A 25,484-nucleotide genomic window follows, 5' to 3' on the forward strand; every position below is an offset into this window, starting at 1 on the left:
AAGCTCCAGGGATATATTTGAAACAGTTGAGAGATTTTCAAATGGAGGATAATTCCTCCTGGTTTACCATAGGATAAATACAGATGGTCAAAAAATCACAACAAAATTAAAATTATAACAAATTACAAAAATGATAAATACTGACACATTTTAATGAGCATTAATAATGTACAAACCAGATATAACATGTGCTGTAAGGTGTTATGTTGTCAGGATGTAGCATCCCACTTTTCTCCCTAGTTGGCATTAATAAATATTTATTGGCTGGTTGATGGATGGGTGGCATACCAGCTAAGCCCTGCTGGGGTGCTGAGTGGTCTTGACATCTGTCCATTTTAGAGCTGCCTGCTTCTCACAGGTTTGCAGCCCACACTTTGTCAATAATCTTCCAGCCCTGCTCGGTTTTAGGTCAATGTTTGGTGATGCATTTCAGATCTGTATTCCATTACTGTGCTGCTGTCCATAAAAATCCCTCTTGCATAACATTTCTTTGACAGCCACTCACCACTGAAATGTCATCCCTGCCACAGGCAATATTTATGGAGCATCATGGGAAACAGCATCACAATCTATCTATTAAGCACTAAAGAGTAAAGGATTCTGAGTTAGAGGCAATTCCTGACTGCAAAAAGTTTACTATAAATTCTGAGAGAAAGAAAATATTAGTCAAGCAACCAAAGTGGGGTGGGGTGTGGGCGGAAAGGATAGTGGATGCTGAGGAACGACTCTACGAGAACTCACTTGATTGATAGCATTAGTTAAACCTTCAGATAAGAAAGATACTCAGTGATTATCTTTTTTCTTATTAAAAGTCATATTTCATTTTGAAGAACGCTAAGTGACAGGCCAAAAAGGAACCTGAGAAACATGGCTCTCTCTCAGCCCTTAGGACGCTTATGGAAACTGACACTTTACCTTGGTGACACTTAATAGTTTAGAAATAGATGAACATCTTTCTCTCCTGTCTTTATGGGCTAATTTGAAATCACCTCCTGGATAATAAAACTCAAGCTGCTTTCAAAGACCTAATCTAACTTTTCCTTTCATGTGAGCTTTGAGACTATCTCACAAGGCAATTTTCACTTGAAAGTTGCTATTGCATGCAATCAACCCTCTCTATCCAAAACAGCGCAGTGATATCCAACTAAGATTAATTTTGTGAGCTATTCTGAGCCACTGGAGAAATACTTCAATAGTTTATTTTTGAAATTTTTATTATTCCCTACCTGAATTATGCAGAAAATTATTTAAATGCTCCCTTCAGTGAAAATAAATATATGAGGGCTGGAGAGATAATACAGTGGATAGAGCACTTGCCTTGAATGTAGCTAACCAGACTTCAATACCTAATATGCCACCTGGTCCTCCAAACCCCACCAGGAGTGATCTCTGTACAAAAGAAAGTAATCTCAGTGAACACAGCAGAATGTAGCTCCAAAACCAGATATAAAGATAATAAGATTAAATAAATATATGTAACACGTATATTGGGGCTGTGGGGCAGAATTACATAAATTGTAAAAGAACTATCCGTTAGCATAATCATTTTTCTTTGGGAACTAATATTATGCATGCCTTGTAAGGGGATTTTATTGTCATCAAGAAGCAATAATTCTATTCTTGTTCATTTTATTTTGTTTTTTGGACCACAGCTAGTGTTGCTCAGGGCTAACTAATGACTGCTCAGGAATCACTCCTGGTGGGCTCAGGGACCATATGAGATGCTGGGAATTAAATTCAGGTTGGCCATTTTCAAGGCAAATGCAAGGCAAATTCTGTACTATCTCTCCAGCCCCAATAATTAAATTATTATAAGAGAAGTATTTCATATAATGAATGCCAGATGCATTGTCATGTTAATTATCTCAAATGTGATAAAAATCCAGAAAAAACTAATGAAACTAGTCCAGATCTGTAAAATGGAACTAAAGCTCCAACTTAAAGGTCTGAATGAGAAAATATAAACATATTACTAAGTGCAGAGCATGATGTAGGGTAGATACTCCTTACATGCACTGAATATATATGTATAAATATATATATATGTGTGTGTATATATGTGTGTGTGTGTATGAACATCTTTGCCTCCTGTCTTATGGACTAATTTGAAATCACCTTCTGGATAATAAAGCTGCTTTCAAGGACCTAATGTAAATTTGGAAGGAGAAGAGGAGATCAAAGCAGCAAGCTATCTTCCAGATATCAAAACATTATAAAAAACCTAATAATTCTGAAAGCATACAGTAGCAATAATAGAGAAAATAAAGACAAAGAAAATAGAGAGAGCTCATAAATAGACATCAAAATGAAAAAGAAGGTCTAATATGTAACAAAAAGAGCAATTAAGAAGTGAGAAAAATGGAGATATGATTTTTATTTTTTTATTTTTTTCATTAGTGAAACACCATGAGGTACAGTTGCAGACTTACAAACTTTCATGCTTGGGTTTCAGTTATACAATGATCAAGCACCCATCCCTCTACCAGTGCCTGTTCTTCACCACCAATGATCCCAGTAGCACTCCACCCCCACCCCACCCCTCTTCTGTGGCAGGGCATTCCCTTTTGCTCACTCTTTTCTTTAGGGTGTTGTAGTTTAGAGATATTCAGTGGCCATCGTGTTCGGTTTATATCTACTTTCAGCACACATCTCACATCCTGAGCAAGTTCTCCAAACATCTTTTACTTGGTGTTACCTTCTCCATCTGAGCTGCCTTTTTCTCTAGCACGTACTGCCGGCTTCCAAGACATGGAGCAGACCTCCTGGTACTTATCTCTACTATTCTTGAGTGTTCGACTCCCATTCTGTTACTTCATATTCCCCAGATGAGTGCAGTCTTTCTATGTCTGTCCCTCTCCTTCTGGCTCATTTCATGTAGCATGATACTTTCCATGTAGAACCACTTGTATGTAAATTTCATGACTTCATCTTTTCTAACAGCTGCATAGTATTTCATTGTATAGATGTACCAAAGTTTCTTTAACCAGCCATCTGTTCTCGGGCACACGAGCTTTTTCCAGATTTTGGCTATTGTGAGCAGTGCAGCAATGAACATAGAAGTGCAGATGTCATTTTGACTGTACCTTTTTGCCTCTTCGGGATATATTCCCAGGAGTGGTATTGCTGGGTCAAATGGGAGCTCAATTTCTAATTTTTTGAGAATCATCCATGCTGTTTCCAAAAGGGCTGAATCAGTCGGCATTCCCACAAGAAGTGAAGGAGGGTCCCTTTCTCGCCACATCCGCACCAACACTGGTTGCTTTTGTTCTTTTGGATGTGGGCCAGTTTCTGTGGTGTGAGATGATATCTCATTGTTGTTTTGATCTGCATCTCCCTGATGATTAGTAATGTAGAGCATTTTCTCATGTGCCTTTTTGCCATTCAGATTTCTTCTTTGAGAAAGTTTCTGTTCATTTCTCGCCCCATTTTTTGATGGGGTTGGATGTTTTCTTCTTGTGGAGTTCAACTAATGCTTTGTATATCCTTGATATCAACCTGTTGTCAGATGTTTATTGGCCAAATAACCTTTTCCCTTCTGTAGACTATCTTTGCATTTGGATCACTGGATGATGCTTGCCATAGGCTTGTGGTAGATGGCTTTTACTATATTGAGGAAAGTCCCTTCTATCCCCATTTTGGCGAGGGCTTTCATCATAAACTGGTGCTGGATCTTGTCAAATGCTTTCTTTGCATATATTGATATGATCGAGGTAAAGGCCCTCCCGTTGATCGTCGATTTGCTCGAGCGGGCCCAGTAACGTCTCCATTGGAGATTTTGTCGTTACTGTGTTTGGCGTATCGAATACTCTATGGTTTTTATCTTTCCTTTTGTTGATATTTGGATTATGTTGATTGATTTCCGAATGTTAAACCATCCTTGCATCCCCGGGATGAATCCCACTTGGTCATGGTGTATGATCTTTTTGATGAGTTGTTGAATTCTATTTGCTAGTATTTTGTTGAGAATCTTTGTATCTGTTTTCTTTTCTTGTGGTGTCTTTGTTTCCTTTTGGTATTAGAAAGATATGAGCTTCATAGAAACTGTTGGGAGAGTTTTTGTTTCTTCAATTTTCTAGAAAAGCTTGAGAAGAACTGGCAATAGGACCTCTTTAAATGTTTGGAAAAATTCGCTAGTGAATCCACCTGGACCTAGGCTTTTGTTTTTGGGGAGACTTTTGATTACAGTTTCAATTTCCTTGATATTAATAGGACTATTCAGGTATAATAGATCTTCTTGATTCAGTCTTGGGAGATTATAGGAATCCAGGAATTTATCCATTTCTTCTAGGTTCTCTTGTTTCGTGGCATACAGACTTTCAAGGTAGTCTCTGATGATCTTTTGAATTTTTTTGGTTTCTGTTGTGATATCCCCCTTCTCATTTCTGATTCGGTTTGTTAGGGTTCTCTCTCTCTTTCTTTATGAGTCTTGCTAGTGGTTTATATCTTGTTTATTTTCTCTATGAAACATCTCTTGGTTTCATAGATCTTTCGGATTGTTTTTTGGGTTTCCATGTCGTTGATTTCTGCTCTAAGTTTTATGATCTCTTTCCTTCTACCTGGTTTGGGCTCCTTTTGTTGGTCCTTTTCTAAGATCTTGAGCTGTGAATTTAAGTTCTTTATGTGGGCCCTTTCTTTCTTCCTGAAATTTTTGCAGAGCAATAAATTTTCCTCTTACCAGGCATTAGCTGCGTCCCATAGGTTCTGGTAGCTCGTGTCTTCATTCTCATTTGTTTCCAGGTATCTTTTGATTTCTTCCTTGATTTCTGTCCTGACCCACTCGTTGTTCAACATTGATTTGTTTAATTTCTAGGTGTTTCATTTGGTTTTCTGCGTTTATACATAATTAACTTCTATATTCAGTGCATCGTGGTCTGAGAAGATGGAAGATCTATGAAACCAAGATTTTAAGGTCTGTTAGCAGTTGTTGTGGGTATTTGGCTCGTTCCTCATTGGGTGCATATACATTTAGGAGGGTGATTTCTTCCTGCTGTACATATCCTTCAATTAATAAAAAATGGCCTCCACTGTCCCTTCTAATATTTTTCAACCTGAAATCTATGTTGTCTGATACTAGTAAGGACACCCCAGCTTTTTTGAGGATGTATTTTGCTTGCAGGGTTGTTTTCCATCCTTTGACTTTGAGTCTGTGTTTGTTCTGACTGTTAAGATGTGTTTCTTGTAGGCAGAAGAATGTTGGGTCCTGTCTCTGAATCCATTTTGCCACTCTGTGTCTCTTAATTGGTGAATTTAGACCATTGATGTTGAGAGAGATTATTGTTCTGGGGTTTTGTGTCATCTTTCTGTAAGGGTTTGTTATGCTTGTAGGGTTTGTCTTGTCTTATAGTAGCCCCTTTAGCCCTTCTTTTAGGTTTGGTTTTGAGTCTATGAAGTTCCTGAGCTGCTGTTTATCCAGAAAATAGTGTACCATTCCTTCGATTTTGAGTGAGAGTTTAGCCAGATAAAGTACTCTTGATGAAGCATTCATTTCAGTGAGTTTTTTCACCATTGCCTTCAGGCTTGGAGGGTTTCCTCTGACAGGTCTGCTGTGAATCTAAGGGGTGCTCCTTTGTATGTGATTTCCTTCTTTGACCTTGCTGCTTGCAGTATTGTGTCTCTATTGGCAGCATCGATCATTCTAACTATGATATGTCTTGGAGTGTTTTTGTTAGGGTCTCTTTTAGCTGGAACCCTTTGGGCTCCTTGAATCTGGATGCCTGCATTGTCCAGCTCTGGGAATTTTTCAGCAATGATTTGTTTAACTGTGACTTTTTCATTGGGACTCTTTCCCTGACCTTGTGGTACTCCAATGATTCTAATGTTGTTCCTCTTGGAATCATCCCCTAGAACTCTGATTTGCTCTATGGTTATTTTGAGGTCTCTTCCCATTGTTTGTTCTTGCCTGTAGACTTCCTGCAGCTCATCTTCCAGCTCACTGATTCTGTCTTCAGCTGTGGTCATTCTACTGTTGAGGGCACAGACTGAGCTTTTTATTTCATCTACCAAATCTTTTATTCGTGACATCTCTGTGCATAGCTTTCCGATTTCTGCTCTCATTTCTTCCTATATTTTCTCAATTGTTTCTTTTATGTCCTCCTTTAATTTACTGGATATATGTTTCACTGTTTCATTGAGTTCATTGAACATCTTCATTACTTCATATCTGAATTCTTTATCAGAGAGCTCCCTTAGGTGAGTAACACCTAATGAGGCTTCTGGTCTCTTTTCATCGTCCTCTCCTCGTGGTGGGGATTGCGTTGTTTCTTCATGTTGGTGTGGTGGTATGGAGACTGAGATGTTACATGAGATTGCTGGGTATGAGTAATTATCTGGGGCCCAAAATTATGCCACGCCCACTTCTGCATAGACCATGTCCATTTCTAAAGAGGCCATGCCCCTACGGGTATCTGGTGTTGTGGGGGGTACAACCTGGGGGAGGAGAAATCCTTGCACTTGTGTTGGGGACAAACAGAAAGAGGTTCATGGATGGAGGGTGGCCCAGGGTCCTAGAGGATGCCTGGGGAGCCTGCACAGGGAAATCGGAGTCCGGAGTACAATTAATGACTGACCTGGGGGAGCAGAAAGCTGCGCACCATGTTGGGGATGAACAAGAAGAGGCTCAGGGATGGAGGAGGGCAGCCCAGGGTCCTGAGAGATGATTTTTTTTGTAGTCCAGGAGTCTCTTTATTTTTAAACAAACACTTCTCATGCCATGAATTCATAGGGAATGGGCTCCAGCTGCTCAGGCTCCTTTCCATTGGTTCTTACAAAGTGTGCTTCTCTGGGTGGAGCTGGCTGGTGCTTCAGTTGAACCCAAGTTCCTTTCTCTTTGGCTTCCTTCTTTTTTTGATCATTTTCCTTCACCCGTTTCAGGAAGCTGTCTCGACTTTTAGAGTGCTTAATATGCTCAATGCGGACATTAATTCTCTTGGCAAGAATCTTGCCCTTGATTTGTTTGTTAACAACAATGCCAAGAGCATTCTGGGTAACATTGTAGACTCTTCCAGTTTTGCCATGATGACATTTGTGGGGCATTCCTTTTTGGACAGTGCCCATTCCCTTTTTGTCTACCATATCACCTTTCTTGTATATTCGCATGTTGTGGTCAAAGGAACAACTCCATGTTTCCTGAAAGGTCTTGAGAACATATAGCGGGTGCCCCTCCACTTTTCCTATGTGTTGGTCATTTTTGTGACTTACTGGGTGCTGGCGGTTCTGGCCGAAAGGGATAGATGATTTTTAATAAATGGTGTCAGTTGTTCATCTGAGAAAATAATGTTCACATACTGAACATAGTTTCAAGGAGATTTAAAACAAATACATATAAATATTTTAGAATTAAAATATAGAAAAATATCTTTATAATCTTGGTATAGACCAGACTTTTTATTTTTCCTTTTTGAGTCACGCCCGGCAATGCACAAGGGTTACTCCTGGCTCTGTACTCAGGAATTACTCCTGGTGGTTCCCAGGGAACCATATGGGATGCTTGAAATGGAACCCAGGTCAGCTGCGTGCAAGGCAAATGCCCTACCCTCTGTGCTATCACTCTAACCCAGCAACAGACTTTTTAAAATAAGAGGCCAGAGAATACAGGAGGTGAGGCCCTTGCTCTGCATAAGGTTGTGATGGTGGCTGTAAGCCTGGGTGGAGTCCTCAGTAGTACATGATCCACAGCACCTCCAGGGATCACTCCTTGTCACAGAGTCAGCCAGAACAGCTCCTGAACAACACCATCAGGCATGACCCCAAATCAAAAACAAAAGCAAACAAACAAAAAAAAAAACTCACCAAGAAAAAGATACTAGATCAAAAGAAAAATATAAAGATTGTTAAACACTTTTGTGAACAAATGTCACATAAGCAAATCTTAAAAAATGAATCAAAGATTAGAAGATAAGTGCAACAAATGTAATGAAAAATAAGAGACTTTTAAATATGTAAATGTTGGCTATAAATAAATTAATTAAAAATGCATGACTCAATAGGGGGGAAATGGACCAAGATTACATACAGGTATTAACAAATAACAAATATTAACTGGAAAATGAAAAGATATTCAACATTCAAAGTAATAAGAAAAATGCAAAATGAAACAATGAGTATCATTTCATACCAAGTGGGCTAGCAAAAATTAAAAGCTCGACAATTAAAAATGTTAGGACACACACAGGAATCTCAGAACCAGGCAGCACGCTAAAGAGATGCCTCCAGACTTTGCAATAGGCCACTTTCACAGGGTCACTCCAGACGGGAGCAGGTGCAATCCCTTCATCTGCCCCCTAGGAGTCCCGGTGGTCATCATCTTCTAGAACTGAACAAAAGCTCCAGGTATGCGGTGGCAGTGACAGCAAATGCCAGTCCCCATGGGACGGGGAGGAACTAGCCTTTCTCCTTCCCCCCACCCTGATGGAACTCTGAGATGATGCCCACAAATGGCCACCAGCTACTTAAGCCCCTACACAGCCATGATCCAGAGACATGCACACGAATCTTGAACTGAGCAGCTCCCTGCAGAGATCTCTCCAGACCCTAATAATTAAAATTTTAGAATTCCCAGAGCACGCGGCTGCAAGAATGGCACATGACATTATATTTTATCCATAACTAGCAATACAAATCAAATTGTCTAGCATTGCCTTCTCAGGAGATTTGAGTGGTGGTAGGACTGGTGCCAAAATATTGAATGTAACCAAAGTAGAGAGAGAGTATGGGGGAAACTGTCTGTCACACAGGCAGGTGGAATGGGGAGAGGGGCGAATACTAGGAATTTTGGTGGTGGAAAATGTGCATTGGTGAAGGAATTGGTGTTTGATGATTGTATGATCGTAGCTCAGACATGAAAGCTTTGAAGTATCTCACAGTGAATCAATAAAAAGAGGGAAAAATAAAAATAAATAAATTTTAGCCAGGATATTGAGTCAGAGGAACTCTTTCCCACTGAAAGAGGTAGTGTATGTCCATATACTCTATTTTCATTCACAACCCAGAGAAATTCCCCCATATTTGCACAAAAAACCAATATACAAAAAGTTGTAAACTATTTGTAAGAGCAAGAAAATTTCAAACAATGAAAATACCTATCATTAGAAGTATGAATATTTAAGCTTCCAAGCAAAAATAGAACATTATTCAGAGCTAAAAAGAATTCAAAGATAGGCTTACAAAATTTGAGTGCATAAAGAAATTCTCAAAATATCATATATTCTTCTGCATACCTTGGTATATGGCAACTGCATTAAAACACACAATACATTCCACACATCACTTTTAGTAGACTGATCATCTCTAAGGAAACAAAGGAGAATGCTGTCAAGGACTTCTATTGCATCTGCAATGACGTATTTCTTTTGAAAAATCTACACCAATATAAAATACATGGAGTGTGTCCTTATAATTTAGACTTCTTCAGTCATGAAAGCATTTTAGTTGCTATATGACTGGTCACACAGAACACTAGATACCTTGCTTTGTTGAGGAAGCTGGAAATGAGTCTGAATACCACAATTCCACTGCATATTTCCTCTTCTCTTTAATTTCCTGTGACCAATTTCCTTAATTTTTCTGTGACCAAAAGGGTAAAAATTCTTTAGCTGTCCTTTGCTTCCCTCAGGATTTCATTTTCCTCAAGATTTATGTTTCAAAATTTAAAACAATGTAGAATATAATAGAATGAAAGTAGGTACATGATCAAAGGAGATTTTATTTACCCTTATTGATAAATTGAAGTTTTCTTAAGCATCACAATAAAGATGTCTATTATGTATAATTGTGTGTTATTTGGGATATTAACATTTTTAGAGATGTACATCAAGCAATTTTGTAACAAATAATATTTGCATTTTTCTTAAAACAAAAAAAGAATTTAATCAAAATAAATCCTGTATCTATATGAACACAGCTATCTCTTGTATTAACAAAAGAATAAAAATATAGGGCCAGGGAAATAATACAGCAAATAAGGCACATACCTTGCATGTGGTCAACCAGATTCAATCCCCAGCACCACTTCTGGTCCCTCAAGAAGCACCAAGACTAATCCCTGAGCACAGAGCATTTGTGAATCCTTGAACAGAAACATTTGTGATCCAAAACTACACACACACACACACACACACACACACACACATACACACTCAGTATAGAAATAACCAAACGCCTAGCAACAGAGAATTGATCAAATAAACCATAATATTTAGTATATTAACACGTACAAAGAAAATCTAAGACAGAAAGCATGAGGCTTTGATAGACATGAATGGTGACCGTATGCCATTCATTGTATTTTATGGAAATTGCATTTATTTTTTAAATATTTAGAAATTTTATAATAGTAATAAAGACCTGAGTCAAGTGGACATACCAAAGTGTCTACCAGCCTTGGTGTCATTAAAGAACCATTGGGGGGGAGGGGGGAGAGAGAGAGAGAGGGAGAGAGAGAGAGAGAGAGAGAGAGAGAGAGAGAGAAACCTGCCATAGAGGGAACCTGGGGACACTGGTGGAGGGATGGGTATTGTAATACTGTATGACTGAAAGCTAATCATGAACAGCTTTGTATAAGGGTCTATCACAGTGATTCCATTAAAAAGTTATTTTTAAAAAGAACCATTTCTATGCACTAGCATAAGTTGTATTTAATCCACAAAAAGTTCATCATGAGCATGACACAAACTGGGGAGAAGGTGCCTACCAATGCAGACCAGACAAACTCATGCCTCTATTCTTCAAAAACTGCTATGTTCTGATCCCTGTCACTCAAACATCTCTGTGGTCTTTGTGACATCCTTCAAGTTCTCTTACTGTCTGATTTTCTCCTTCCAGAAAGGATATCAAGCAACATTTAATAATATGGTAGAATCATTCAGTAAGAATAAAATTGTGCTTGTTCAGAATTTTCTAACAACTGTAAGAAATATAGTCTTCCATCTTAGATTCTTACACACACACACACACACACACACACACACAAAGGTTTACTTGTCACTTCTAGTTCCTTTACAATTCCAAGGAACCCAAGGATATGGTTTCCTTCTGTCTTTCAACTGCATGAGGGAAAGAGCATGCACCATGGTTAATAGGTAGTTTTTCTGAGCCAAGCTTATTTAAGAACACGGTTGTGGTCTGCACTCAGTAACCCAACTGACCCCTTAGCAAAGTTCAAGGCAGTCTAAGATAACGTATTTAACTATGTTAAAGGAAGACATAATGGTAATCCACATTTTTTTTAATTACCAACAAAATCAGAGACAAGGTCCTATCAGAAAATCTAGATACATGGTACTCATAAACAAGCAGGATAAGAACCAGAGAGAATTGTTTTAAAGTTTCATTTAAGAGTGAAGGAGTGTAGCTCAGTGGGTTTGGCTTCTGCTCTGCATGCAGAAGGCCCAGGTTGATCCTCAGTTCTGCATGGTCTCCTAAACATTCCAGAAACCATCCCTAAGCACAGTCAAGTACTGGCTGCCAAGTACTGCCAGGTGTGACCCCCAAACTAATCTAAACTAAAATAACTTTTTTTAAACTCAGGGATCTCCAGAGAAACAGAATTAGTCAGATATATGTAGGAAGTAAGAAAGATATTTATTTGAAAAAATTGGCTCATGGGTGAAGAAGTTGGCAAGCCCGAGGTCTATAGGTGGGCTTCCAGACTAGAAACACAGGAGATATGATGTTCTAACATAAATCCAAAAGTATCTATCACAGAACCAGGAGTAGCAAGTGTTGCAGATGAAACTTGGAGGAAGTTGCAGGCAAGTTCTTGCTTGCTGGAGGATGCCATTCTTTCTGTTCTGTCAGCTTTCAGCTAATCACATGAGGCCCACCCATATCAGGAAAGACAATCTGCTTTCCTCAAAGATCACTGGTTTATATGCTTAGCCTGGGGGTTGAGAAATAGTACAGGGTTAAGGCAGCACCTCAAAGTGGTTCTCAAAGTTTCACCCAGTGTGGTCCTTAAAGTCTCCTGAGCACTGCTGGGCCCAGAACCTCGCATGAACCATTGACCTGGTTGGTCAAGAATTGTCAGAAGGGTACCCCAAGCCTCTTGAATGCCACTTGATAGACTGATGATGATGATGATGATGATAATAATAATAATAATAATAATAATAAATTAATGCCCACAGGCTGGAGCGATAGCACAGCGGGTAGGGCGTTCGCCTTACAAGCGGCCATTGGCCGACCCGAGTTCGATTCCTCCGCCCCTCTCGGAGAGCCCGGCAAGCTACCGAGAGTATTCGATATGCCAGACACAGTAACAACAAAGTCTCCAATGGAGACGTTACTGGGCCCGCTCGAGCAAATCGACGATCAACGGGAGGGCCTTTACCTTTACCTTTACCTAATGCCCACACTAGGTAACACATTCCCACAAAAACATCCAGAAAAAATGTTTGACTAAATATTTGGGTGCCCTAGTCATGTAGATACATAACATTAACCATCACCCTTTTTATTCTGCATTTATCTGACACACAGGGATGGTCAAGAATCATGATTAAGAACAGGAATTTGAAAGCAGCAGGCCAGGGTTTGAAACATCTGGCTCAGTCTCCAAATTGAAAAGTGATTTAATATCTTTATGCTTCAACTTCCTCTCTTTTAAAATGGAGATCCTAAAAGTTTGTTATAAGAATTGAATGCAGTCATTTTCATAGCCTTCACAGTGCTGGGACTGTGACAATTGCGGAGCTCAGATCGTTGTGAATGAATACATATAGGAAGCCGTTTTGGAGAGGAAAGAGCAAGATTAGGCCACCTGGTGACACACCAGGAATGTATAAAGAAGATTTATGCCTTGCACTGACTCTGAGACCCCCAACATCAGTGAAGATTGCAGGTTTTCATCTGGATAATGCTGTTCTAATTACAGAACAAGGTTTAAACATTAATCCGCACAGGCTAGCCAGGGATTGTCCCTCCTGCCTTGCTTATTCATTGTAGCAGCTGTCTATTGCCATAACAGTGCCATCGAACAAAACATTTCATCAACAATAAACATTCACTACTGCTTGCCAGACCCAGGTCCGTTTTGCAGCTGCACTCACAGATGCATCGGCAGGTGACTGCAGGCTCTCGTGTGACTAGAGGGTGCAAAGTTGCCAACGAGAGTGAGAGGCTAGCCTGAGCTTGCCCTGTGGCACTCAGGGTAGGGGTTCAAATGAAATGAAAGAGGCTGCAAACCTTTGGAGGCCAGGCAGCCCAGCTCCCGAGCCTCCCTGCATGCCTCCCACAGTGATCCCAGGTGTCTCTGCTGCTTTGCTCCCTCTCCTCTAGGTGCCTTCCCCTCTCGCCTGTCCACTGAATGGTCCTAAGCAAAAAGAAAAAAAAAACCCTTGCAGTCCTGCATAGTGAGAAAATCTGTTTGAAAGGCAGCTGATACCTGTTTCCCCCTACAGTTACTTAGACTCCCAAGAAACTTATATTTTATTCTAGAGACAAGAAAAAGCACTGAAATTTCTAAAGAAAAGTAGAGGGCAGGGGGCAGGAGAAATAGTATAGCAAGTAGGATGTTTCCTGTGCATGGTTCTGGCTTGGGTTTGATCCCCGGCACTCCATGCAGTCTCCTGAGCATGCCCGGAGTGGTTCTTGAGCACAATGCTAGAAGTAAACCCTGAACACATCCAGGTGCGGTCCCCAAACAGAAACATTACTCTTTTCTTAATCTCTTTTCCACAATTTTTAATGAATCACCATGACGTACAGTTGTAGATTTACAAACGTTAGTGCTTGGGTTTCAGTTATACAATGATCGACTACCCATCATTGTATACCCACCAGTGCCCATTCTCCACCACCAATGATCCCAGTATCCCTCCCACTACCCTCACCCAATTCCTCCCACCGCACTCCACCTCTGTGGCAGGGCATTCCCTTTCTCTCTCTCTCTTTATCTCTCTCTCTTTATCTCTCTCTCTCTCTCTCTCTCTCTCTCTCTCTCTCCCCCCCCCCCTTTTGGGTGTTGTGGTTTGGTTTGCAATAAAGGTATTGCGTGGCCATCATTCAGTCTGTAGTCTACTTTCATCACGCATCTCCCATTCTGACCAGGGCCTCTAAGCACTCTTTACTTGGTGGTCCCTTCTCTATTTGAGCTGCCTTTTCACCCAGCATGTGAGGCCAGCTTCCAAGCCGTGAAGCAATCCTTCTGGTATTCAGCTCTACTATTCTTGGGTATAAGTCTCCCATTCTAAAAACAATATTCTTTTTTTTTATTTTTATTAGTAAAGAGTGATAGCTCAGCGGTAGGGCGTTCGCCTTACACGCGGCCAACATGGCCGACCCGAGTTCGATTCCTCCGCCCCTCTCGGAGAGCCCGGCAAGCTACCGAGAGTATTCGATATGCCAGACACAGTAACAACAAAGTCTCCAATGGAGACGTTACTGGGCCCGCTCGAGCAAATCGACGATCAACGGGAGGGCCTTATTAGTAAAACACCATGAGGTACAGTTGTAGACTTACAAATTTTTGTGCTTGGGTTTCAGTTATACAATGATCAAGTACCCATCCCTCCACCAGTGCCCATTCTCCACCACCACGATCCCAGTATCCCTCCCACCCCCCATTACCCCCATATTCTTAATTATAAAAACAAGAGGAGAAGGAAGGAAGGAGGAAGGAAGGAAGGAAGGAAGGAAGGAAGGAAGGAAGGAAGGAAGGAAGGAAGGAAGGAAGGAAAGTGTATAATACATTACTGTTGCCTAAGTTAACAACAAAAATGTCCCTCTGGAGAGCCCATGGCAGTCATCTCCCTCTGGAAGGCCAAAAACAAAGACTGTGGAAATATCTAAGGCCTTTCATTTACTCTGACCAATCCACATGCAGTTTTCTTCCAGCCTTGAGTGTGCAGTTTTTGAGCAGAGAAAGGTAGGAGGGCGGGGGGGGGGGGGGGGGGGGGGGGGGGGGGGGGGGAGGGGGGCGGGCTTCTGGGATACAGTCACTGAGCAAAAGGTCTGGCCCCGTCACCCTGTCACAAAGAAACCTTCCAGTCAACCGTGCTGAGTCTCCACTTAAGCATCTGTGAAATGGAATCGCTCCTGTGAGGCTAGAGGGGTGAGCGAGGAGCAGCCCTGAGCCAGGCTCCTGCAGTCAGTGAATGACCAGTCATTAGCAGGCGGCTCTCGGATGTCTGGCTCCTGCATCCCAAGTGCAGGGCCCCGGCACAGCAGAGCCTCTCCCAACACATCTGTGTTTGCCACTGATGTCGGCAGAGGTCGGAACTACTCCAGGCAGTCTAATTGCACATTTCTGGTCTCAGAAGGGAGCCCTTGACAGGGCTGATTATTAAATAATAAGGAAATTGGTGCTCAGTCAAATTAGACATGGCATTGAGGTTTAAAATTTAAACATTTATTTGTTCAGCATGAACCAAATAGCAAGCCAACAAGTCAGATTTAATTAGTATCCATTAAAGCTCCATTTTAAAAGTATAGATGTTCTTTAGGTATGACATTTATTTTATATAAATATACACTCAAATATGAAACATGTGTATTTAATATATAATATATTACATAAAATTATATAATAGTTACATGTACAAATATAAATTAAATGCATCATTCAGTAAGAGGAATATATATATTTTCTCTGAATATACATAGACACCCACTTCCATATTGATTTTTGGCATCTTATTTTGCATTTTCTTCAACATTTGGAATAAGTTTACATCAAAAGTCTTTCCCTTAAAGACTTTCCCAACAAGTCCCACTGTAACAGCCTCAAAATTCTCCAATGTTCTTTACAGAAAACTTAAGTAGGGTAACTTGCTCGAGACTTTGTTTTCTCGGTTCTTTTCCACAAGGCTCGACACAATATGTAAATTTCATCCTCCAAAGGGAACTTGGAGTCCAAGGAATATGTAGCTTTTATGGAGGCAAGATTTCTTTTGCTTATATAGAAAATGAAAATGTATAAACACATATGTATTTTTTCCCTCGGGCCTTAGATGTGACTTTTCCCCCCAAAGACTCTTACAATAGCTTTGCCTCAAGAAGATGTCACCAGCAGGACACTCATCAGCACTGCAGAAATCCTAGATCCCCAGGGATGAGCTGTCAGTTACTCTGTTCACCAGCATTAATTCATTATAGTCTGAGCAGAGAGTAGAAGCAGCAGTCCTTACCCATCCTGCCAACAAACTGTCTTCAAATTATTCCAGAAGAGTTGGTAACGGGACTCAATCTTTTAACTACTTCATAAGCCTTAACATACAGGACATCTCACGGTTGGGGTCAGTAATTTCAGATGATTTCGGTCTGGAAATTCTATCTGTGGTAAAAACAGGCATTTTGATGGACTTAGAGTTAGTGCTTGTTTCACTTTTCTATTATGTCTATTTCCCTTCTCTATTATCAGTTAACAAACCTACTGTAAAATGCTTACACGAAGAACAAGCATTTATTTGTTCAGTCCTATAGCTTGGCAGGAATAGTCCGTCTCTGTTCATTAACTACTGATGGGGTGTGAGGGGCTAGAAAATCTAGCTGGGTCCGGAGAAGGGAGGTGTCTCACCGCTCATGTTGGACCCCACAGTTCTGAGGTGTTTGAATCATGGAGGTTGTGGCCTTTCCTCATGTAGTCTCATCCTTACAAAGACCAGCCAGTGTCTCTCGATAGAGCTCAGTCCCAGCAGACAGAAAAAGAAGCTCCCAGGCCTGTAAAATAAAAGTGGTTCATCAGGAGCCAGAGCCAAAATACAGTGGGTAGAGTATTCCCTTGGACAGAGCCAATTGGGGTTCAATCCCAGCACTCCGTGTGGTACCCCATGTCTCACAAGGAAAATGATCTCTGAAGAGTGGCCCACATTCAAAAGAACAAAAGCAACCGATGCTGGCGTGGATGTGGCGAGAAAGGGACACTCCTTCACTGTTGGTGGGAATGTCCACTGGTTCAGCCCTTCTGGAAAACAGTATGGACGATTCTCAAAAAATTAGAAATTGAGCTCCCATTTGACCCAGCAATACCACTCCTGGGAATATATCCCAGAGAGGCAAAAATGTGTAGTCGAAGTGACATCTGCACTTGTTTGTTCATTGCAGCACTCTTTACAATAGCCAGAAACTGGAAGAAACCTGAATGCCCAAGAACAGATGACTGGTTAAAGAAACTTTGGTACATCTACACAATGGAGTACTATGTAGCTCTTAGAAAAGATGAAGTCATGAAATTTACATACAAGTGGTACAATATGGAAAGTATCATGCTAAGCGAAATGAGTCAGAAAGAGAGGGATAGACATAGAAAGATTGCATTCATCTGGGGGATATAAAGTAACAAAGTATGAGATTAATACCCAAGAATAGCTGAGATCAGCACCAGGAGGATTACTCCATAACTTAGAGGCCAGCCGGGTATCCTAGAGGAAAGGGCAGTTCAGATAGAGAAGGGAGCACCAAATAAAGGATGTTTGGAGGATCCTCCCAGGAGGGGAGATGCATGTCGAAAGTAGACTATGGACTGAACATGTTTGCCACTCAATGCCTCTTTTGCAGACCACAACACCCAAAAGGAGAGAGAGAACACAGGGGATTGCCCTGCCACAGAGACGGGGGGATGGGGGGATGGGGTGGGAGGGATATTATCCATGGTGGTGGAAAATGGGCACTGGTGGAGGGATGGGTATCTGATCATTGTATAATTGAAACCCAAGCACAAAAAATTGTAAATCTACAACTTTAAAAAAAATAAAATAAAATAAAGGGAAAAAAAAGAAAAAAAAAAGAAAAGAAAATGATCTCTGAGCAGAGAGCCAGGAGTAATCCCTGAGCATCATAGGGTGGCCCCCAGAACAAACAAACTATAAAGTAGCACATCATCCTTTTTCATATTCCCTGGATCAAAATAGGTCATGTTGTCAGCTCAATTCCAGAGACGAACAAATACCTATAGGAGGACAAGAACTGTGAGGAACTCTTTGTTTTAAAAAGGAAACAAGTAAGCAAAGCAAGACTATTAATAAAACCACAGTGTCTGTGAGAGAAAATTCTAGAATATAACCTCTGAGAAGGCCTTGTTCAGAATTGCCAGATGAATCTTGGAAAGATTATTTAATGTATGACCATGGTTCTTGATTTGCTCAACCTCAAAGGTTCTGTGACCTGCTTGAAATTGTACACAAAATGTTCCAATATTTTATTATGTTCCAAAATGTTTTATTCGGGGAGAAAGACTATATTCCAAAAATTCATGGGGGGGTTTATGTTTCCAAAAAGGTATATACCCTAATATTATCTTGTAATTAGTAACAGCGGGACAGTGATAGCATAGCAGGTAGGGCATTCGCCTTGCATGCAGCCGACCTGGGTTCGATTCCTCCGTCCCTCTCAGAGAGTCAGGCAAACTACTGAGAGAATTGCGCCTACATGGCAAAGCCTGGTAGGTTACCTGAGGTTTTTGATATGCCAAAAAACAGTAACAATGAGTCTCACAATAGAGACATTACTGGTGCCTGCTCAAGAAAATCGATGAACGGGAGGACAGTGACAGTGACAGTGAATTAGTAACAGCATCGCACTCCTGTCAATAGAAACCAACATGGAAAATATGCCCCAACATACCAATCTAATGTTTCCCAAAACACAGCCATTTCAGCCAGCACAAACCTGTTCTATCATTCTGTTCTCATCAGAAAACTACAAAACATGCATTTTGGAGGAAGATAGCTCTTTTTAAAGATAAAATTTCAAGGTTAAAAATGTTCTGAGAGGAGCTGGAAAACAGTACAGCAGGAAGGGAGTTTGCTTTGCACCTTGCCCTCCTGGATTTGATCCTCGGCATCCCAAACGGTCCTCCAAGCACTGCCAGGAGTAATTCCTGAGTGCAGAGCCAGGAGTAACCCCTGAGCATCACTGGGTGTGACCCACTTCCCCCAACAAAAAGGGAAAAAATGCTCTGAGAAGCATCTTGTGGCAGACAACAGCCAAGATCAAGGATGCAGCTGTAATAAGAAAGGGAAAGAAAGGAAATGTGGGACAGACAAAGGGAAACTCTGGTAAGCCTCGAACTGGCTCCAGCTGGTTGAACCACTGAAAGGATTCAGATCAGTCATTTCCAGTGGATAGAATTGAAGGTACCGCCTCGAAAGTGTTTTGACCCTGTTTCTAAATTTTCTTTATTTTCCTCCACAGCCATGGAACACGATGTGCAGGGGAAGTTTCTGCTGCTGCTAACAACAACATCTGTGGGGTCGGAGTAGCATACAACTCCAAGGTTGCAGGTATGCTGCCCTGCCAAACAGTGGGAACCAAGCAGCCCATCCCAGAGTGCACCCCACTCACTCTGGCCCCTTGCCTGGTTGGAGAGAGGCAACAACTTTTACTAAGGCATGGGAGCTAGGATTAGTAGACTTAGCAAAAGTGAATTATTTTGTTTTGCAATATCAGTAAGCTTTCAGTATTTGAGTTTATGTGTAAAATAGATGCAGGAAAGTACACAGTGACGACAGTCAGCTCAGTGAATTTTCACAAAGATGATCATATTGATCAAGAAAAAACATGTAGGGCTGCTGAGAACATATACAAAGGACTAGCACATGGGCCCTGAGATTGACGGGCGCTTAAACTCCACTGGTGTGGCGGCTCCAATCCCCGCAGGTCTCTGCAGTGCTGCAGCATTTAGCCCACGCACAGAGCTGTCAAATGTGCCGTTGGACTGAGAATTGCCAGGCAAGTCCCTCAGACTCCCAACCACAGCTGGAGAAACACCCTCCACCCCTCCACCCCAAAAAGAGAGAGAGGAAAAAAAAGGAACAAAACATCGTCAACATCTCCAAAGTTCTTTTGGTATACCATCCCAGTTTCTAACCAGGCACACAAAAACAACCAACATCAGGGACCCAGTAGGCAGGACACTTGCCTTGCACACGCTAATCCAGGTTTGATCCCTGGCAGCACATATGTTCCTCTAGGTCACCAGGGAGCGATCCTGAGCACAGAGCCAGAAGCAACACCTGAGCACAGTCAAGTGTGACCCCCAAACAAACAAAAATAGATGCCATTCTCATTTAAAACAGCAAAAAAAAGGTTGTTTTTATTTTACATTTAATTGAAATGGAATTATATAAATATCAATAACATTTTCATGAGATTCAAATCAAGATCACAGAATGTAAGGAAATACACATGAATTACTGAAAACACTCAGAACTCTTGTTTTTCACAGTATATCTCATTTTAAGTAAATAAATTCTACCTTTGAAGCTTCTTATTAAGTTCAAGGAAAATAATAATTAACAAAGTCTAAAAAATCAGAGCCTCCTTTAAGGAGTTAACATAAGAGTGGTAGGTCATTTGAAATATATAAACCCATGTATTTCACACACGTGGAGAAAGAATAAGAGATGTTCATAAATTTTCAATAGGATGTTGGAGAATGGAGTGGCTCCTGGTTCTTTCCATATTTTGTATCAAATACTTCCTTTATATATTCAGACTGAGTCACCCAACCTTGGTTTTATTTTTTTTTTTTTTTGCTCTTCTTTTTTTTTCAACTGTCCTGATATTTTTTCTGGCAATTTAATTAAACCATTAAATTATTTTGTCCTGACACTTGCATATCCAAGGACCTGAATAAAGCAAGGGTGACCCATACAAACCCACCATTAACCTCTCTCAACACTGTTTGCTAAGAAGCTTGCCTGAGCAGAGCACTGAATTTCACAAAAGAATATATCTGTTCTAAGGAGGAGACATTGCTTGAGTTTCATCTCTCTTTAGTTTGTGTGCATCCATAATGCTGGCATTAAAATGTTATAAGCCATGATGAGCCCAGGGGAAAAAATATCACCTGGTTAATATTTTATCAGCCAGACTTGGGCACTGGGTGACATCTGAGGCAAGGTGGTTTTTCTGTTTACCGGAGAGCTGAGTGAACTGAAAAATTCAAATGTGGATTTTTATTTTTTTAATTTCCAATTATTGTATCCCCAAAAGCTTGGAAAGCCCTATGCTCATCCAAAGTGTTTGGATAAGGAATTCTTGGAACTACTTGCTGTTGAAAAATGTTATGTGTTAGAAGAAACTCAAGGCATTCTGGAGGTTCGGGGAGTTCCTTTCTCCATAAGCCTCTCACCTTTTTTCCTTTATTGTTCTCTTCAGACTGCTCAGCAACTGTACCTTCTCCTTCTGCACTTTTCAAATTTCCAAGTGCAAAACCAGTGGCAACAATATTGCAATATTGGCACAAAGATTTTATTGGGGAGGTGCTTCCAGGAAACCAGAATGTGAAAAAAAATATGCAAAAAAAAAGACACAAAACAATGCAATTGCCCTCATGGACTAGTAGGGTATTGAGGTACAGGAGGATTCCTCTCAAAATTGACCCTCTGGTGAGAAGGTAGAGGAGTTTATCCTCTCCTTGGCCAGCGGTGGACTCTGGACCTGGAGTCTTGCGCTGATCTGGCATGCCAGCTCTGGTTAAGCAGAGAATCCTCACCTTATCCCCCGCCTGGACCAGGCAGCATCTACCGCCCCGTCACAGACTTTGAAAGCAAAGAGGATGTAAATGATACCTCGAAGACAAATCTCCCTGGTGTGTGAAATCCTAGAGCAATGCTCTAAAGTTCCAGAAACCAAGATCAGAGACCTATTAGACGGCATTGTCCAGTCACAAAAAAAGATTTTGAGCAAAATAACCTCCTTGCTCTCTTTACCCCCCCTTAACCTCCACTCTTCTGCTCAGTAACTTCTCATGCTGATTCTCAGTGCTCGACAGGCAGTAAATTCCAGACCTCGTTCTGTCCTTCAAAACACCCAGTGTCGGCTCACCTTCCCCAGCCAAGCAAAACAATAAAACAACCTCTATGCGGAAGACCTGGAGAGTTACTCAATAATTGCAACAAAATTTCAGGCTCATTGACCTAACAAATCTAATAGAACATTTTGTTCATCTGGCTGGCAGTTTCATCAGCAGTTCATCAGCAGGCAGGGAAATTCCCTCCTCTCCCCTTCCCCCCCCCCCCGCCCCCCGCCCCCCTGCCCCAAATTATTTCTAAGGTAAGTAGAAAATGATCCATTCTCTTCCAGGGATTCTTTCTGCGCTAGAGGTCTAGAGTGCCACCTGGTGGCCACCGAAGATCATTGCTAGTTTCTGACAGTATCCAGGTCCGTTACAGGATGGAGAATGGTGGTGATATCCCGGTTCCCTCCAAAGTCTCTCACCTAAATTCCCCAAAGAGACCAAGTTCAGGTGGTGCAGACTTTGGGTCCAGAAATATAAGGAGAAGTGAAGATAATTAAATAGATCCCCTGAAGAGAAAAAAGGAAACACTAAGCATCTCTTCATCTGTGGGTTGGTTCTTCTCTATTCATGAACTTTCCTCATTTTTCCTCATTCTTTGCAGGAGTTTTTTTCTTGGTGCTTTGCAGCTCTTGGTATGTCCCAGATATTAGACTGTGGTCAGTTTTAGTGAGTGCAAATATATCTTCCTCAACATTCATAAGAGGTCCTTAATCCATCTGGATTCCACCTTTGTATTCCACCTTTACAAGCTAGCTAGGAATCCAGTTTTGTTTGGCTTTTCTCCAAATACTGAACCACTGTTATAAGTAACATCTGTTCAATGATCCATCCTGATTCTGTGGTTGGCAATGCCACCTACATTGTATATTAAGTTCCCATTTAGTCTGATTAGCCTCTGGGTGAAATACTCAGCTCTAAATACTGGAGCAACTTCTCATCCTGCTCTCCTAATACAGCGTGACTCCAGGTTGGAACAACATGCCTCAGTGACAGGAAACTCACTGCTCCTAACCACATCTCTCCTGACTTTTGACATAAGTGGCTCTCAAAAATGTCTTCCTTAAGACAAGCTTTGTCTTTGATTTTGACCACCTGTTTTCATGAACAGAGTGGTCACCACCTCTTCCATACAACACAGAAGTGGGGGAGGAAGAAATACCAATGAGCCTGACCCTGAAGGCTCTGCAGCAGACCAATACATACAGGATACCCCAAGTTTTAGTACCATTTTGTAGCTTTGATAACCAGAAAGCCAAAAAAGGTCACTTTAGACTTTGATTATTCTTATATACTTATATACTTTTTCTTATATACTTATTAGTTTTAAAAATGTAATACTAATTTTAGGTCCATTTGTTTTTTAAAAGACTTTATCCAATAAGTCATTATTTCTTAATTTTAATTTTTAAATCAATGTTTGACATATTCAAAGAGATTCAGACACCAAAAAGGTAAAATTGAAATGTTACTCAAAATTCACAAAACAAAAAAATAAAAGGACACAGATTAAAATGATTAATCCTTCAAATGATATCTCTTGCAAGTGTGTCAAATTTAGACTTCTTCAATGATTAAAGTCAGTGCTTCACCAAGCCTTTTCATTTTATTTCCTCTGTTTTGTATTGTCTTGGAGATCACACCCAGCAATACTCACGAGTTACTCCAGACTCTGAACTCAGGAATTCCTCCTGACGATGCTCAGGGACAGTCCCTGGGACTTGCAAGGAAAGCACCCTACCCACTGTACTATTTCAGGGCCTTGCACCAGACCTTTTCTTTATCCCTATGACCAGTCAGCAATTACTTTGGGGAGCCTGTCAATAGAAGAGGCTCACTGGCACATTGATTATGATGTTTTCAGATCCTTAAGACCTAGGATCAGCATTAATTTGCAGTCTGCAGACAAGTATTCATCAAAACAAAAGACTCCCATTAGTGGCACTGAAATCTGTAGGCAGGTGGAGCTACTTATTGGTGTCAGGTACACCTTGCCCTTCTGCAGCAAAAGCAAAGGCAGAAAGAATTTATCTCACATCCCCTGCCCCAGGCTGTGCAACACAACCAGGCTAGCTGCGACCCAAACTGGGGAAAGCAGATGGGACACTCTGGCTGTAAAAGGAGTGAGCTGCAGCCAACGCCAGGTGTTAATGCCCCTTTAGACCTGTGGAATTGCAGCAGAAATGCTTGATGCGCACGTATCTCCCACTTGTCCTTGTCATTGAATCGCATCAGTTGTTTGTCTTCCAGTCCCGACTAGTTCCCTCTCTTTCCCTCTGCCTCTTAATCAGTCTCTGGTATTGTCTATAACTCTTGCTTTCTCTGACTCTCCTTCTCTTTTTCTCCTCCTCTCCCTTCTCTCCATGGATCCTAGGGCATTCAGGCATAGAGGAGAGACACTGTAAACCCCTGGGTCACCCAAGCGTCTGTCTTGTCTACCAACAGTGCAGAGCTTACAAAAATTGACACTGGCATCTCATTGAATTAATGCATGGGTCTATACTCCCAGTTTAATGTCATTAAAATATTGTTGGGGGCCTGACTCCTGAGTATGAATGTGAGCCCTGAGCCCATCTGTGACTGTCCCTGCTTCCCTGGTACTGAAATAGTTCAACAATTAACATACGCCAGTTCTGCTGATCCATGCAGCTTACAGAAGCCAGGGTGGCCACAAATAGAGAGTGGACAGCATGACAAAAGCTGCAGAGAGAGAGAGAGCATAGGACAAGACTGATGAAACATAGTCTGAATGTATGACAAAAAAAAACCCTCCTGTGGCCATTTACTGCTAAATTGGACAGTGAAGGCCTCCTTTAAGAAAGGTAGAATTTCTCTCACCTTCCAACACCAGTAATATTCAGTACTGATCATCTGTTTTCAAGAGTAGTTCAAGACCATCTGAGTTTTCTCCTTGCAGCAAGTGAATCCCAACCTCCGCACTGTTTCCTCACTCACAAAACGGGCATGACTGCTTGCAAGAAGAAGCTGTTCGGTTTATTCTGTAACCTGGCAGCCACCTTGTTGAATAAATGTTTAAAATAATTCAAATATAAATGGGTTCGCAGCAAAATGTAGGTTTTTCATTTTATAGCCCTTAGAACATCAGTTTAGCTTTCAGAAAATTCAAATCCAGAGACTACACTTAATCTGAATGAGAATGTTAATTCATAACAGATGATTATTGACCAAACAAATGACTTGATTAATAGGTTTATGGCAGAGAATGGAAAACCTGGGCTTGTTATTTATTCTTCTGAATCTGTGTTTTCTGGTAGGAGAAAATTTAAATAACGAAAGTGAAAATGCTATGTGTTTATTCATCGAATGTTTGTTATACTGAAGATATATTCCCAGTGTCAGGTTGAAACCCTAAGACCTCAATGTCAATAAAATAGACAAATGCCCTGTACAAAAAGACTGAAAGACTGCTGTTTAGACATAAATGGAACACAAGCACCACTGTAATAGTGAAGTGCTGTAAAGTGTGGTGTTAAAGGGGAGTATGGTGTTAAAAGGGACCTGGGAAGCAAGACTTGGAAAACTCCCAGACGAATGAGTGCAAAGCACATCATTTAAACAGAAGAACAATGAGCCCTGGGTGAAGCTGCAATGGCTGCACTTCCTGGGAGTGGGCTAGAGACAGGGTGGAGGAAAGAGAGACTTGAGGAGAGAAGATAACATCAATGTCACATGCCATAAGGAACCTAAACTGTACAGAGGGTTAGTACATTGAGCCGGGCGCTTGCCTTTG

At 41.1% G+C, this 25,484-nt stretch overlaps 1 protein-coding gene and 1 pseudogene across 1 annotated transcript in view; one reads left to right on the forward strand and one right to left on the reverse strand.

The window, feature by feature from the left end:
• Nucleotides 1-25,484, forward strand: part of PCSK2 (proprotein convertase subtilisin/kexin type 2) — a 297,709-nt gene that overhangs the window by 230,380 nt on the left and 41,845 nt on the right. Inside the window, exon 7 of the mRNA XM_056121353.1 lies at nucleotides 19,126-19,214. Within this exon, the coding sequence (XP_055977328.1) occupies nucleotides 19,126-19,214 (89 nt within the window). The remainder of the gene's footprint in view (nucleotides 1-19,125; nucleotides 19,215-25,484) is intronic.
• Nucleotides 6,669-7,184, reverse strand: LOC130030148 (60S ribosomal protein L21-like; annotated as a pseudogene).

The sequence above is a fragment of the Sorex fumeus genome, unplaced genomic scaffold, assembly GCF_029834395.1.
Source record: "Sorex fumeus unplaced genomic scaffold, SorFum_2.1 ptg000044l, whole genome shotgun sequence".
NCBI lineage: Eukaryota > Metazoa > Chordata > Mammalia > Eulipotyphla > Soricidae > Sorex > Sorex fumeus.